The sequence below is a fragment of the Prionailurus bengalensis genome, chromosome B3 (assembly GCF_016509475.1).
Source record: "Prionailurus bengalensis isolate Pbe53 chromosome B3, Fcat_Pben_1.1_paternal_pri, whole genome shotgun sequence".
NCBI lineage: Eukaryota > Metazoa > Chordata > Mammalia > Carnivora > Felidae > Prionailurus > Prionailurus bengalensis.
Genome location: NC_057355.1, coordinates 30,097,902 through 30,113,662, shown reverse-complemented (window position 1 = coordinate 30,113,662; position 15,761 = coordinate 30,097,902). Strand labels below are relative to the sequence as shown.

General features: G+C 50.4%; 1 protein-coding gene across 1 annotated transcript in view; it reads right to left on the bottom strand.

Annotated features, from left to right (window-relative positions):
- Positions 1–1,135: 1,135 nt before the first annotated feature.
- The window catches only part of PSTPIP1 (proline-serine-threonine phosphatase interacting protein 1), a 46,694-nt gene continuing 32,068 nt past the window's right edge, over positions 1,136–15,761 (bottom strand). The window contains exons 7-15 of the mRNA XM_043554941.1: positions 15,095–15,193; positions 14,243–14,288; positions 7,482–7,561; positions 6,792–6,890; positions 5,628–5,724; positions 5,023–5,113; positions 2,715–2,770; positions 2,390–2,514; positions 1,136–1,438 (exon numbers count right to left, since the gene is read on the bottom strand). Coding sequence (XP_043410876.1) covers positions 1,307–1,438; positions 2,390–2,514; positions 2,715–2,770; positions 5,023–5,113; positions 5,628–5,724; positions 6,792–6,890; positions 7,482–7,561; positions 14,243–14,288; positions 15,095–15,193 — 825 coding nt within the window. The 3' untranslated portion in view covers positions 1,136–1,306. The remainder of the gene's footprint in view (positions 1,439–2,389; positions 2,515–2,714; positions 2,771–5,022; positions 5,114–5,627; positions 5,725–6,791; positions 6,891–7,481; positions 7,562–14,242; positions 14,289–15,094; positions 15,194–15,761) is intronic.

Here is a 15,761-nt window from a genome sequence, read left to right as displayed (position 1 = left end):
AACCTCAGGACATTTCCTGTACTGTCATTAAATTTCTGGGCTGTTTGGTCCCCTTGACTGGGTCGTGAGCTCCTTGAGTAAAGCAATACTGAGGTTTACTCCTCTTGCTCGTATGGGGTGGGCCATACAAGTTTATGAATAAGTGAAGTAACGGTCCTAGAGAAAGCTGTCTTCAGGGAGTAGTGACTCTCCTTGGCAGTATCTCTCAAGGTGTGCCCAGTGCAGAAGAACGCTGTGTCCCCCGCCACCCCCTTTGGTCGCGCCTGTTGTGCTGGCAGTGTTGGGGCCCCCACAGTTGAGTGGGGGAGTGCCAGGAATGAGGAGCCACCGGTTCCCATGGGCTCTCTCCCCAACACCCACTCCCAACATCTTTGGCAATGATGGCACCTACTGTAGCCAGAGCAGGGCTTTGGCAGGCCTTGGCCAGCAGTGGAAGTTGTGTTTCTGGGGGCCTGAAAGCCCGGCAACCTCAGGGCCCAGGGCCAGCCTGCGTGGGCTCTGGAGCCCCTACCTGGGTGGGACATGCCATGTTTGATGGAGCGGCACAGGCAGCCGTGCCTTCCCTGAGCCTCAGCTGGGTCTGGGAGATAGGGTCGCTTGCACCCACAAGGCTCCAAGCCTGTCGACTCTGCACTCTGGTCCCTTCACCTCCAGTGGACCCATCACCTATTTCCTCCCCAGATTGAGCTTGGCTCATCCCCAGAATGTTCCAGGCATTCCCACCTCCACCCTGTGCTCACACGTTTACCCCACCCTAATGCTCTTTTCTCTGTGCCCTGTCTGCTACTGCCCTTCTGAGACTCCTTTCCAGTCCCTCTGCCCCCAGAAAGTATGGTCCCCCATCCCAGGTCTCTTGAGCACATGCTCATTGCCATCCCCCATCCCGACCCCTACAGCCTTCTCCCATTGGCCTGTGTGTGAATGTGTCTCCCTGGCAGCGTGGGAGTTCCCAGACTGGGGCCAGGGCTCTTGTCCCTCCCCAGCAGACCTTGCGACAGGACTGGCCCGGGCCTTAGTGATAACACTGGAAGTGAGCTCTGCTCCCCCGGACTTCTCCATTCACTCCTTTCCCTCATCTTGGACGATGTACTTGGACACAGGGGCAGGAGAAAGAGTGAAAGGGACCCCCACAGACTGAGAAAAAATGCACTCCTTTATTCCCTGTGGGAGAGACTGTTCAGGGAGCCTCCAGCATACGTCCTGGGGTGTTGGCTTGGTCTTAGGGCCCCAGCAAGGCTGGGGCAGCAGTGAGGACTCTGCTGGCCCCAGGGCAGGGCAGGTCCAGGTGGGGGCTGCTGCCCCTTCCTCAGAGCTTCTCCAGGTAGGAACCAGGGACGAAGCCACGCTGCCCATTCCGTTCCACTGTCCACCAACCATCCTCCCCTTCCAGGATGACTTCCAGGATGTCTCCCGCAGAGATATTCAACTCGTCGGAATTCTGGGCAAGAGAATGAAAGTGCATTGGGCTGGAGGGGCCCTTTCAGGGGGGCTCTGGTGGGCACCCCCGCCCCAGCAGTAAATGGGAACTTGTCTCCCCGGTGGGCCAGGTCTTCAGAGCCGCACCTGGCCTCCTGGAGCCACAAGACGAGGCTGCTCTGGCTGGGGCAGCCTCCGGAGACATGTAAGGTGTGGGGTGTCTTGTGGGACTCGGCCTCCTGCCCTCCTTGGTTTATCTTTAGGCCTTCCTCACCCTGAGGCTTCTTCCCCCACTTTCCCCCCTGCTGCCCACTCTCCCAGCTCTGCTTACACAGGTGTGTTCGCCACGCTCCAAGCCTTCTCAGGCGCACCGCACACAGCCTCTCCACTGCTGCTGAGCCAGCCCCTGTCACGCAAGCACACTCCCATTCTCCTGGCCTGTCCCCCCTCTGACCGAGAACCAGGCTTTGGGAGTCTGCACAACCCAGGGCACAGCCTGCCTGCCCCGAGGGGATTCTTGGCTTCCCTCTGTGTGGACTGAGGGGGGCTCTACAACATCCACCAAAGCAGGGAGCAGATTGGACTCTCAAGGATCTCAGAGCACCCGTCCTATGGCCTCTCGACCCATCCTTTCCCCATGGACCTCAGAAGACCAACCCGAGGTCTCGTTCTTGGCGCCTGTGGCCCCAGTCTGAGGGCACAGAGTCTGACCCTTGGTCCATCTCCTGCAGGTTGCCCCAGGTGCTGTCAGCGTGCCTGCACATGCACACCCAGGCACACAGTGTCCGTGAATGCCTGGACACCGCGTGTGTGTGAGAACAGTTTCGGGCACAGGCCCGCGTACCCGTTCCACATTTGCTTGGCAGATACACAGCCACTGCCAAGTGCTGGGTGCTATTCTAGGGGCACACGCCCCAGCTCACTCCACACTCTGGTCTGCCTGTGCCTGCCTGAGAGGGGGTGAGGGCCTCACCTGGGCCGTGTAGTCGTAGAGCACCCTGTAGCCCTGTGCTGGCACGCTTGGGGGGCCCGGCGCCTCCTGCACCGTGATGGCAGAGTAGACAACCTCACTCCGTTCAGGGGTTGGGGTCAGGGTCTCTGTGGAGGCGGAGAGCAAGGTGAGGCTTGGAGCCTACCCCTTTCAAAGGCAGTGATCCAGGAGGCCCCCCTGGCACAGAGCTTCTCCTGACTTGGCTCGGCCTCCCCCCAAAAGCAGAGAACCCGTCTGTGCCACAAAGGAGTCCTCTCCTTTCCCCTGGGCTCAGTTGCTTGGGGGCCCCCACATCACTCCCAGTAACCTGCAGAGGCTGCCAATGATGCGGTCTTGGGACTTCCGTGTAGCAGCCCGGAGAACCTGGGGGCAAGAAGCAAAGCAGGTAGGGAGGGAGAGGGATTCAGCAAAGCCCCAGGGCTGGGGCCATCTGGCCTCTAGGCACAGAGTGACATGAGTGCCCTTCAGGCCTGAGGGTGGTCCTTCCCCTCCCTCACCCGCCTAAGCCTCCTCAGCCTGCTTTTTGCAGGCTCTCCTCACTGCATTCCCAAGGCCCTGAGCCCCCAGACTTCTGCTCCATCCTCCTTCTAACCCCCACAGGTGAAGGGGCTGCCCTCCAGAGTTCAGCCCGCTTGGGCCTTGCTGGGACCTTCACCTGCCTGGGCCCAGTCAGACCTCCTCCCTGCGCTCCACCATGACCTGGCCAGCCCAGCCACTCCCTGACCATGGGAAGTAGGGACTCCAATGTACATAGGAGCACTAGGAAGCAGTGCCAGGCTAATTCACCCCTTCCTTGTGCCTGGCTCATGCCTGGACTGAGCGGCAGCCATGAGGGTTTGCTGCATAAAAAGACCAGAGCCAGCAAGAGGCAGACCCTGGGGGCATTGGGGAGACAGACGTGGGTACCCACAAAGCAGGCAGTGCTGAGGGCTGTGTAAGTAGAGGCTGATGCTATTCCTAGCCTCTGGAAAGGCTTCCAGGTGGGGTTGAGTCCTGAAAGGCAGCTTTATTTAAGTTTATTCATTTATTTTGAGAGAGAGCAAGTGGGGGAGGGGAGGGGAGAGAATCCCAGGCATGACCTGAGCTGACGTCAGATGCTTAACTGAGCCACCTAGGTGCCCCCTGAAAGAAAGCTTTAACAGACAGAGATGGTGCAAGGCATAGCCTGTGAGTGGCTGTGAGGTGCAAGGGGGCTGCCCAGGATACATGCCCAGGATAGAAACACATGGACATGGGTGTGTGGACCCGGACTGATGATAATACGGGCTGTGCAGGTTCAGCACCAATGACAGAGTCCTGCCCCTACCCAGAGTCAGGGTAAAAGTCGGCAGGGTTGTGGTTGGGAGGAGCAGAGCTCATGGAGGCTGCTGCCCATTTCCCCAGCTTTGTCTATACCTGTGACACTTCACTCCTTCCCGGCCACTGGCCCACCCCTCCTCAGCTGTACGTGGCTTCTAGCTCTCCCCTGCTTTGGCTCCTGCCCATCCCCTCCAGTAGCCAGGCCTCCTCCACCTGGTGGGACCGCTCTCTCATCAAGGCACCCATGTCCTTTCTTGACGCTGTCCCAGGTGAGCTTTTCCATCAGGTGTTTAAATGACCATCTGTGCTGAGACCCAGGTCCTTCCTAGGGTTGCAAGGAGACCTGAGTCCCCCAAGACTACACTAAGACTGTGAGGGTGTGACTGCCCTCCCTTGGGGCCTTTGCTTTCTCACGGTTCCTGGAGGGGCATGCTGTGCCCCTGCTCTGAGCACAGGTGGTCACTCCCTGTCTCCAGAGGTGTCCCACAGGGGAGGCTTCAGGAGTTCCCGAAGCCTCAGAGATAAGCTGTCCTCAGGGAGCTGAGAGGTCCATCAACCCCATCCTCATCCTTACCTACCTCCTGAAGGCAGGGCCTTCTCTGCACAAGGCTGGATGGAGAGAGGGCATCACAGGGGCCTCGGGGTGGGAGTGGGGCACAGGCACCACATGAAACCCACAGATGCAGACTCCTCCCACACACACACAGGGCACGTGGCCCCCTCAGGAACTTGGGTGCTCTCAACGAGCTGTCACCATTGTCACCTAAGGCCTGAACCAAGAGGGTCTTTGGATTCTGAGTCTGACCCCAATGACTTCTGGGCTCTGGACCTGGAGAAGGTGACTTGTGCAGGTGACAGTGATGCATGGCACTAGGATCCTCTGCGGCCAGGCCAGGGAAGGGGCCCTGAAAGGCCTGGGGAATTCTCCCAGAGCACTGTCTATAAGGTCTGCTCTTGTGTCCTGATCCTGCATGAGCAGGAGTGTCACTACCACAGCATGACAGTCAAGGGTACCAACCCAGGCTAGCAGCAGGGCCCAAGGGACAAGGAAGCCAGCCTGGGGCCTCCCTGGAGCTCTGAGCGCAGTCACCGGCAAGTAAATGGGGTGTGATTATTTGCTTAATGTCTGGGTCCCTTTGGACTGAAGGTGTCATGAGTCCAAAATGAGGCTGTCCTGTCCCCAAAGAATGCCCAACACCTAAACCCAGCACTAGGCCCGCAGTAGGTGCTCAGTAAATACACGTGGGAGAAACACTTGGAGGAGGAGGGGCCGGACCCACTTCCTGGCACTTCCTCAGCCCCATCTGGCACCTCACCTCTTTATCACACCGCAAGATGGTTGTACGCCAGGGCTGCCGGATGAGGGCGCGACCTCCCGATCGTAATAGTTCTGGTAGGGCACCGGAGCTGTGGGCAGCAAGCCTGTGAGGCCCAGGGTGACCGAGGGCAGGGCAGGCGGGACCTGCACCACCTGATACCCGACTTGTCCCCATCCAGAGACCCAGACGGGGGCCCCACTTACCCACTCTGGCCCTAGCCTGCTTCGGTGCTTGGGGAGGGGGCCTCTCTCACTTTGATGAGACACACCCCACTGTGGGCACCACTGAGATCAAATATTCTGGGCTCATGATTTAGTGGAACCAAACCGGCTGTAAGAAGGCTCCCGCCTCTATTTCCCCTTCTGAGAGTTGTGTTCTTAAGCACTGTGCCATCTCTGCTTCAGAAGAGGCAGTAGGCCAGGGTCCTGACCAGGGGGTTGCCCCATCCCTGACCCCTCCTTGGGGTCTGGCCCAGGGTCCTTCACCCAGAAGGGAGCTGTGAGCCTTGTCCTGGCAGTTGAGGCTCAGAGAACTGGGGCCAGGCCTCTTAGGGACAGATGGGCCTGGCCCCAGAGGCTGTCTACCTGCAGGCCGGGCCTCACCCGGGGGCTCAGTGCCTGTGCTCTTGGCCTGGATGAAGCCATCGATGTCGGCTTCCACGCTGCAGCCTTCTAGCGTCACCCGCACCTCCTCGTAGAGCTGGCAGTGGGCAAGAGCAGAGGCTGAGGGATCAGGCCTCACCTTGGGGCCTACCCTCTTCAAAGCCCTGCTCCTCAGTGGGTGTGAACTCTGGCCAGGGGCCTCCACCCCACCAGCCTCCTCACGGGCCCTGTGCGCACAGCTCAGTGCCTGTATTTGGGGGCCTTGGCGTGGAACTGAGAGGTCAGAACCCTGGCTGACAGCTTCTTCTACTTCCTGAACACCTATTGTGCACAAGGTCCTATGCAAGGGACTTATCTCACTCCTGTCCTCTGAAGAAGACACCACTTTCCCCATTTTATAGATGAGGAAACTCAGAAAGGGGAAGAGATTTGCCCAAGGTTGCAGAGCAAGAATTCAGTGTAGCCAGGCTTTGCATTAATGAGAGGATCCAAAGCCCCCATTCCTTCCTCTGCCACAAGGAGACCACCAGTCCGTGGTCCAGGCAGAAGGGTTCAGGCAAGTAACAACAGTGGGCATCAGGGAGTCTGGGCTGCCTCAAGAGAGCTCATGGCTCTCAGGCTCCACTAACAGAGGTCAGAGCTCCTCGTGTAGAAGTGGGGGCCCCTCTCTGCTGGGGGAACCCACCCCAACACTCCTGGCATGTAGAGTTCAGTAAGGGGAACCAGGACACCCCAGGGAGTTGGGGGGCAGAGGAGGGACTGGACCTTGGCTCTTACAAGCACCAGGCCTGGAGTAGAGCAGCCCAGTGTCCTCCAGCCTCTCTGCAAACCTCTGAGGGGCAGTGTCAAAGGGCAGAAGCTCCCTTCTGACCCCAACAGGAAGCAGGTGCTCTGTGGCCTTGAGAGCAGAGCCAAGGACCTGGGAGCAGGGGTGAGCAAAGAGGCAGATGCCAGGGTAACCACAACAGCAGTCTTCCAGGCAAGGAGACCAGGGCCTTGTACTGAGTCCCCTGTCCTTTGGGGCTCCAGGGGCAGAGGCTAAGCCCTGAGCTGTTTGTTGATGGACTCAGACGGACCTGGGCATGCTGTTGCCTGGAGTCTGCCCTATCTGCACACCTCCACCCCCAGCTCACTCTCTGCCCCGCCCTGTCCTTAGTCCCCCACCTCATCGTCCTTGACACACTGCAAGGAGAGCTGGTTACAGTGCACCCACAGCGCATTGCGAAGGATGGTCAATCGATCAAACTCTTGCAGCTGGAAAGCCTGCGAGGTGGAGATGGGATGGAGGTGAGAAGTGAGGAGGGGCTCGCAGGGTCAGGCCAGACTGGGCCCCACTCAGCTACCGTGGCACTGACTAGCCACACGCCCCCCCTGCTGAAAGCCAAGTCCAAAGGAAATGCCCTTCTTGGAGGATCCCCACACCCACCTTTGTGCCAGCACCTGAGGCTTCTGGTTCCTGCCCTCACCCTTCCTCCAGTCTCCATCACATGCTAGAAAAAAAGCCCTTGGGCATTGTTGTGAGAGGAGAACTGGACCCGGAGTCCTAAGGCCTATCTCCCAGGTCTTGTCCACCAGCAGGACCCAGGGAAGCTATGGGCTTTTTCTGAGCCTCAGGGCCGGCTTCAGCAAAAAGGGGTGAAGGATGCTTAAAGCCAGGGCTTAAAGCCAGATGGGGAGCTCCCTGGGACAGGGGCCCAGCACAGGGCCTGGGGAGAGAGCAGATGGGTGAATGAATAAAGGAATGAGGCCTTCCTCCCACTACTGCCTCACTTTCCCCCATGAAGCAGCTGGAGGGATGGACAGCCTTCTCATTTTGCAGCAGGAGAAGCAGGCCTCATGCCCACAGTCACTCACCTCACAAGTGGTCCGGTGCTCCTGCTCCCACTCACCCCGCACCTTCTCCAACTGCTCGATGTTCTGCCTGTACACTCGCTCTGGAAGCACAGGTGGTCCTCAGAGAGGTCAAGGCCTAGACACCCACCCCCAACCTCCACCCCTTTGCTCCCTCAGTGCCCCTGCACAGAGTGCCCTCCTGCCCCAAGTCCTCAGAGTCCCTCCTCCTGCCTCAGAGAGACCTGCCCTGGCTTCTGGTGCCTCATCCAAAAGCCTGTCAGGACCACTTACTCTGGTACTGCTCTTTTTGGAGGTGACTCTTAGCTCCCTGCTGTGCTCTGAGCTGCCCAGGGCTGCAGTAGAGCCCACACCTCAAGATCAGAGTCCAAACCTTTGCCACCCCCAGGTCCTACCCTCTCACAATTTCTAGATGGGAAACTGAGGCTTGGAAAGGGCAGCATTGAAGGCGGTGGGGGGGGGGGGGTGGAGCAGGGGAGCTGTTGAGTTGGAACCCAGCAGGCTGGGTTCCATGACCTCCGTTCCCAGAAATCTGAGGGACACCTATCTGCCAGCCAAGGCAGCAGCTGGGTTCTGGGAGAGGCAGAGAAAAAGGGAGAACATTTTCAGGGGGCAATAGGGGTGAGCTCTCTGCCCTAGGAGGTGTACCAACAGAGATGAAGTGTGTTGGGAAGGTTCTTGCATCAGATGAAGGATAGAGGAGACAGAAACCCAGAGAAGGCTGTGTGTGTGTGTGTGTGTGTGTGTGTGTGTATAAGAGAGAGATGATGAACAGGTCTGTCTCCCATGATGGTGGTTGTGAAAGTCCTGGACTCTGGAGCCAGATAGACTGGGTTGAAATGCATTCACCACCACTTCTTGGCTGTGTGGCCTTGGGTAAGTACTTAACCTCTCTGTGTCTCAGTTTACTCATTTGCTTAAAAAAAGGATTCAACAGTGTGGCCAAGCCACTCAGCCAGCTGTGCTGGGGGCTAACCTCACCCACCAGCACACCTGCAGCAGCTGCAGCCAAGCTTCTCAGCTGGCCATGCTGGTGGCCAGTCCTGCCCATCAGCAAGCCTGCAGCAGTCACAGCCAAGTCACAATAGGAGGACATATGCAGCCCACACAGGGGATACCTCTAGAGTCCTGGTTCTAGTGACCAGGAAGGTTTGTCCTATTGGGACCCACAAGACATACATAGCTGACCTACCTAACACATAGAAACAAGCACAGTCAGACAAAATGGAGAGATAGAGGAATATGTTTCAAATGAAAGAACAAGACAAAACCTCAGAAAAAGAACTAAATGAAACAAAGATAAGCAGTCTACATGTTAAAGAGTTCAAAGTAATAGTCATAAAAATGCTCACCACACTTGAGAGAAGAGTGGATAAACTCAGAACTTAAAGAAATAGAAGATATTAAAAAAAGAACCAAACAGAGCTGAAGAATGTAATAACTAAATGAAAAATACACTAGAGGCAATCCACAGCAGATTGGGGGATGCAAAAGTACAGATAAGGTAGTAGAAAATATCCAAGTGGAACATCAAAAAAATAAGTTTTTATTTTTATTTATTTTTAATTTTTTTATGTTTATTCATTTTTGAGACACAGAGACAGAGCATGAGTGGGGGAGGGGCAGAGAGAGAAGGAGACATGGAATGTGAAGCAGGCTCCAGGCTCTGAGCTGTCAGCACAGAGCGCGACACGGGGCTTGAACTCATGAACCGTGAGATCATGACCTGAGCCTAAGTCGGACACTTAACCAACTGAGCCACCCAGACACCCCAAGAAAATAACTTTTTAAATGAGGATAGGTTATGGGGCATCTGGGTGGCTTGGTCAGTTGAGCGTCTGACTCTTGATTTTGGCTCAGGTCATGATCTCAAGTTCATGAGATCAAGCCCCACGTCAGGCTCTGTGCTGACAGCAAGGAGCCTGCTTGGGATTCTCTCTCTCCCTCTCTCTCTGTCCTTCCCTTGTTTGTGCTCTCTCTCTCTCTCTCAAAATAAATAAATATACATGAGCAAAAAAATTTTTTAATGAGGACAGGTTAGGGGACATCTGGAACATCAGGTGTCCTATATTTGCATTTTAGGGGTCCCAGAAGGAAAAGAGAGAAGGAAACAGAAAACTTATTTGAAGAAATAATAGCTGAAAACAACCCTACCATGGGGAAGGAAACAGACATCCAGGTCCAGGAAGCACAGAGAGCCTCAAACAAGACAAACCCAAGGCCCACACCAAAACACATAATCATTACGATGTCAAAAATTAAAGCTAGAGAATCTTAAAAGCAGCAGGAGAAAAACAACTAGTTATATATACACGAAAAACCACAAAGTTATCAGCTGACTTTTTAGCAGAAATTTTGCAGGCTAGAAGGGAGTGATAAAATGCTGACAGAAAAATAAAAAAAAAACCCTAAAACCAAGAATACTCTGCCTGACAAGCAGTATAATCAATTATATCTACAAAAATTGGTCAAGAAATATACAAAATAAAAAAGATGTAAAATATGACATCATACATATGAAATGTAGAGGAGGGAGTAAAAATGTAGTGCTTTTAGAACGTGTTGGAACTTAAGTGACCATCAATGTAAAATAAATTACTCTATTCATAGAATGTTATACATGAACCTCATAATAATCATAAACCCAAACCTATAATATTAACAAAAAGAGAAAAGAACCCAGTCATCAAACCACAAGGGAAGAGAGCAAAACTACAAAAACATCCAGGAAACAGTTAACAAAATGCCAATAAATGCATGCCTGTCAATAATTACTTTAAATATAAATGGACTGAATGCTCCAGTCAAAAGACATAGGGTGACTGAATGGATAAAAAAACAAGACCCAGCTATATGCTGCCTAGAAGAGATTCATTTCAGACTTAAAGACACACACAGGTTGAAAGTGAAAGGATAGAAAAAGATTCCATGCAAATGGAAGCAAAAACAAAATAAACAAAAACACAACTGGGGTAGAAATACTCCTATGAGGCAAAATAGACTTTTTAAAAAGATGGGAACAAGAGACAAAGAAGGGCATTATACAATGATAAAGGGATCACTCCAACAAGAGGATGTAACAATTGTAAATAGCCACACACCCAATACAGAGACACCTAAATATAAAAAGCAAATAATAACAAACACAAAGGGAGAAGTACAATAATATTAGGACACTAACACTCCACTTACATCATGGGTAAATCATCCAGACAGAAAATCAATAAGGAAATGATGGCTTTAAATGATACTTTAGGCCAGATGAACTTAGATATGTGCAGAAGATTCCATCCCAAACCAGCAGAATACACATTCTTTTCAAGTGTACATGGAACATTCTCCAGGATAGATAGATTACATGTTAGGCCACAAAACAAGTCTTAGTAAATTTAAGAATATTGAAATACTATCAAGCATCTTTTCTGATCACAACAGTATGAAACTTGAAATCAATTACAAGGAAAAAATACAAACACATAGAGGCTAAACAACCAATGGGTCAATGAAGAATTCAAAAAGGAAATTAAAAAAATACCTGGAGATGAATAAAAATGGAAACAACATTTCAGAATCTTTGAGAGATGGCAGAAGCAATTCTAAGAGGGCAATTTATACCAATACAGGCCTACCTCAAGAAATAAGAAAAACCTCAAATAAACAATTTAATCTTACATCTAAAGGAACTAGAAAAAGAACAAACAAAGCCAAAAGTTAGTTGAAGGAAGGAAATAATAAAGATGAGAGTGAAAATAAATGAAATAGAGACTTAAAAAAATCAGAAAAGTCAATAAAACTAAGAGCTGTTACTTTGAAAAGATAAACAAAATTCATAAACCTTTATCCAGACTCATCAACAAAGAAAGAAAGAGAAATCAAAAAATAAAATCAGAAATGAATGCGGAGAAGTTACAACTGACACCAGAGAAATACAAAGGATTGTAAGAGACTACTAGAAAAAAACAGATGCAAAAAAGCCATTTGAAAAAATTCAACATCCAGTCATGATAAAAACTCTCAACAAGTGGGTTTAGAGGGAACATACTTCACCATAATAACCCACAGCTAACACCACAGTCAATGGTAAAAAGTTGAAAGCGTTTCCTCTAAGATCAGGAACACAACAAGGATGTCCATTTTTATTCAGCATAATATTGGAAGTCCTAGCCACAGCAATGAGAAAGGAAAAAGAAATACCCAAAATGATATGGAAGCAGTAAAACTGTCACTGTTTGCAGATGACATGATACTATACATAGAAAACCCTAAAGTTTTCACCAAAAAACTATTAGAACTAGTAAATGAACTTAGTAAAGTTGCAGAATACAAAATTAATACACAGAAATCTGTTGTGCCTCCATATACCAATAATGAAGTAGTGGAAAGAGAAATTAAGAAAATAATCCCATTTATAATTGCACCAAAAAGAATAAAGTACCTAAAAATAAATTTAATCAAGGAAATGAGAGACCTGTACTCTGAAAACTAAGGCATTAATGAAAGAAATTAAAGACAACACAAATAAATAAATGGAAAGATAGTCCATGTTCACGGATTATAAGAATTAATATTATTAAAATGTCACACTACTCAAAGAAATCTACAGATTCAATACAAACCCTATCAAAACACCAACATTTTTCACAGAACCAGAAAAAATCCTAAAATTTGTATGGAACCACAAAAGACCCCAAACAGCCAAAGCAATCTTGAGAAAAAAGAACAAAGCTGGAGGTATCACAATCCAGACTTCAAACTATACCACAAAGCTATAGTAATCAAAACAGTATGGGACTGGCACATAAACAGACCCATAGGTCAATGGAACAGAATAGAGAGCCCAGAAATTAACTCATGCGTATATGGTCAACTAATCTATGACAAAGGAGGTAAGAATATACAATGGGGAAAAGACAGTCTCTTCAATAAATGGCATTGGGAAAACTAGACAGCTACATGCAAAAGAATGAAACTGGACTACTTCCTTATACCATACAAAAAAATAAACTCAAAATGGGTTAAAGGCCTAAATGTAAGACCTGAAACTATAAAAGTCCTGAAAGAAAACATAGGCAATAAACTCTTGGATGTCAGCCTTAAGAGTACTTTTCTGGATCTGCTTCTTCAGGCAAGGGAAACAAAAGCGAAAATAAACAATTGGAACTATATCAAACTAAAAGCTTTTGCACAGCTAAAGGAAACGACCAACAAAATGAAAAGACAACCAAATGAATGGGAGAAGATAAGGGGGTAATACCCAAAATACATAAAGGACTCATACAACTCAACATAAAAAAAAAATCTGATTTAAAAATAGGCAGAGGCCTGAATAGACATTTTTCCAAAAATGACATACAGATGACCAAAAGACACTTGAAAAGATGCACAAATCATTAATCATCAGGGAAATGCAGATCGAAACCACAATGATATATCACCCCATACCACTCAGAATGGCTAGTATAAAAAACAACAACAACAACAACAAGAAATAACAAGTGTTGGCAAGGATGCGGATAAAGGGAACCTACTTGCATTGTTGGTGGGAAGGCAAACTGGTGCAGCCACTCTGGAAAATAGTATGGAGCTGCCTCAAAAATTAAAAATGGAAATACCAATTCAGTAATTCTACCTCTGGGTATTTACCTGAAGAAACTGAAAACACAAATTTAAAAAGATATATGCATCCCTGTGTTTACTGCAACATTATTTACAAGAGTCAAGATGTGGAAGCAACCTAAGTGTCCATTGATAGATGAATGGATAAAGAAGATGTACAATGGAATATTACTCAGCCATAAAAAGGAATGAAATCTTGCCACTCATGACAACACGGATGAACTTAGAGGGTTATGATGCCAAGTGAAATAAGTCAGACGGAGAAAAACAGATGCCATATGATTTCACTTTATGTGTGGAACTTAAAAAAAAAAACAAACAGCAACAACAAAAAACAGATATAGAGTCATAAAAATAGAGAACTGGTGGTTGCCAGAGGGCAGGGGGTTGGGGGATGCAAAATAGGCGAAGGGGATTAAGAGATGTAAACTTCCATTCATAAAAGAAATAAGTCACAGGGATGAAAAGTACAGCAGAGGGAAGAGAGTCAATAATAGTGTAACGACACTGGTGACAGACGGTAACACTTATCATGGTGAGCACTGCACAATGTTTATAATTGTCGATTCACTACGTTGTACACCTGAAATTGATATGATATTGTAGGTCAACTATACTTCAATTGAAAATCTAAAAATTTAAAAGAGATATAATTAGAGGTGCCTGGGTGACTCAGTCAGCTAAGTGTCTGACTTCAGCTCAGGTCACGATCTCATGGTTTGTGAGTCTGAGACCCACGTTGGGCTCTGCGCTGACAGCTCAGAGCCTAGAGCCTGCTTCAGATTCTGTGTCTCCCTCTCTCTCTGCCCCTCCCCTGCTCACACTCTGTCTCTCTCTGTCAAAAATAACATAAATAAATAACATAAATAAATAAATAAATGGGGGATGATTATAGCAGTCATCTCATAGGACTACTGTGTTGTGCAGACTGGTTGAAACATGCAAAGTACCAAGAACAGTCTTGGCAAACGGGAGAACACCAATGTTTTTATTTTACTTGCATGATCGTGTGAGACTGGTAAGCATATGACTCTGTACAGTCCTGCATGAGTGTGTGTCCCCGGGGTGAGGAAAGTGTGGGGTGGGGCAAGGGACAGGCCTATCTGGGCTGTCATCCCAGGGCAGAGGAAGTGGGCCAGGCCGCGTACCTGCCTCCGTGGCTGAGTCCTTGCACTGCTTGGCTTTGTTCTGGCTCTGAGGAGACAGAGGAAAAGCAGTGCTGAGCTGGCCCCAGCGCTCGGGCTCCCAGTCTTCCTGGGGTGCTCTGAGGTGCTTCTATCCCACCCTTCCTGAGCCACCCAGGGGGACACTTAGGAACCAACCGTGGGCAAGTTCTACCATTTACTCCAGCCTCACCCCACAAAGGACCACAATCAAAAAGCGTCCAATTAAAAAAATAAAAATAAATGCATAACCCGTGCAGATACATGTGAAAACTGGATATGAAGATCAGAGGGAGAAATATGGACAGGGGCCAGGTCCCATGGCCCTGGCCACCTCTGAACCCACCAGCTGGGACGTGGGCCCTGCCCTTACCTTGTTGCCCCTAATTCACCCACAGTTCTCTGCCCTTTGTGGGCCTCAGCTGTCCTGTCTGTGCAATGGCTGAAATATGTTCTTGGGCCCTGGTGCCTCTGATGCCTCACCCTGGCCCAGGGGCCAAAACAGTCAAGATCTTGGGTTCTGGATGACCTGGGTGTGTATCCTTTCTTTATTCTTTCTTGGATCTGACACCTTGGACAAGCCACCCACTGTCTCTGGGCCTTGGTTTCCTCTCTGTGGCATGGGTCTCCAAGGGTTATGTGAGAGTTAGCTGGCCCTGTCTATGTCCTGAGATTCCAGGAAACCCATTCCACAGATGGGAAGATGGTAGTTCAGAGAGGAGTAAACAGATGTTCCAGATGTGGACCTTTCTTGGGGTGTCTGTGGCATGCCCTCTTTCCCTCCCTTCCCTGCTCCAGTCCTGGGTGACACCACATGGCCTCAGTGGCCCCACGCACCTTCTCCACTTGCTTCTGGTGGCCATTGGTGCTAATGCGCTCAAAGGCCTGCTCGGCGTCATCGGCATCCCGGCACTTCTGCTCATATGTCTTCTTGGACTGCGGGTGTGGAGAAGCATGACTGGGGGGGGGGGTGCGGGGGGCACCCAGAGTGAGGCTCCCTGAACCCAGCCTCCCTTCTCCCTGTCGGGGACTGTGGGTGGAGTGGGGGCCTCCTAACCAGGGACAGGGATCTGGGGGTCCAGAATAGAGATGGAGAAGGGAGTTTTATTTCCAGGCCCTGTCCAGTCTCTTTAGAGACATGGTCACATCAAACCACTAGCAGGTCCCTGAAGATACCATGCATCTGCACGATGCTGGCCTCTGCATATGCTGTCCCCTCTTGCCGAACCTTTTTTCTCCTTTTCACTCAGTGTCCTAGGGGACACAGCTCAGGGGTCCTTTCTCCCTCCACCCCCAAAGTCCCTAGCTAACAGTATGGATCATCCCGTGGGCCACTTCTGGGATTGACCACCAGCCCATCAGTCAGGAGCCCCCCAATGGCAGGGCCTGGGTCCATCCACATGAGTCCTTGGCTCCCTGCTCAGCCCCAAACACCCAACAGGCGATGGTGTGTGTTGTTGGGCAGGGGTTGAGGCAAGCCCTGTCCCAGGGGCCCAGCCCAGGG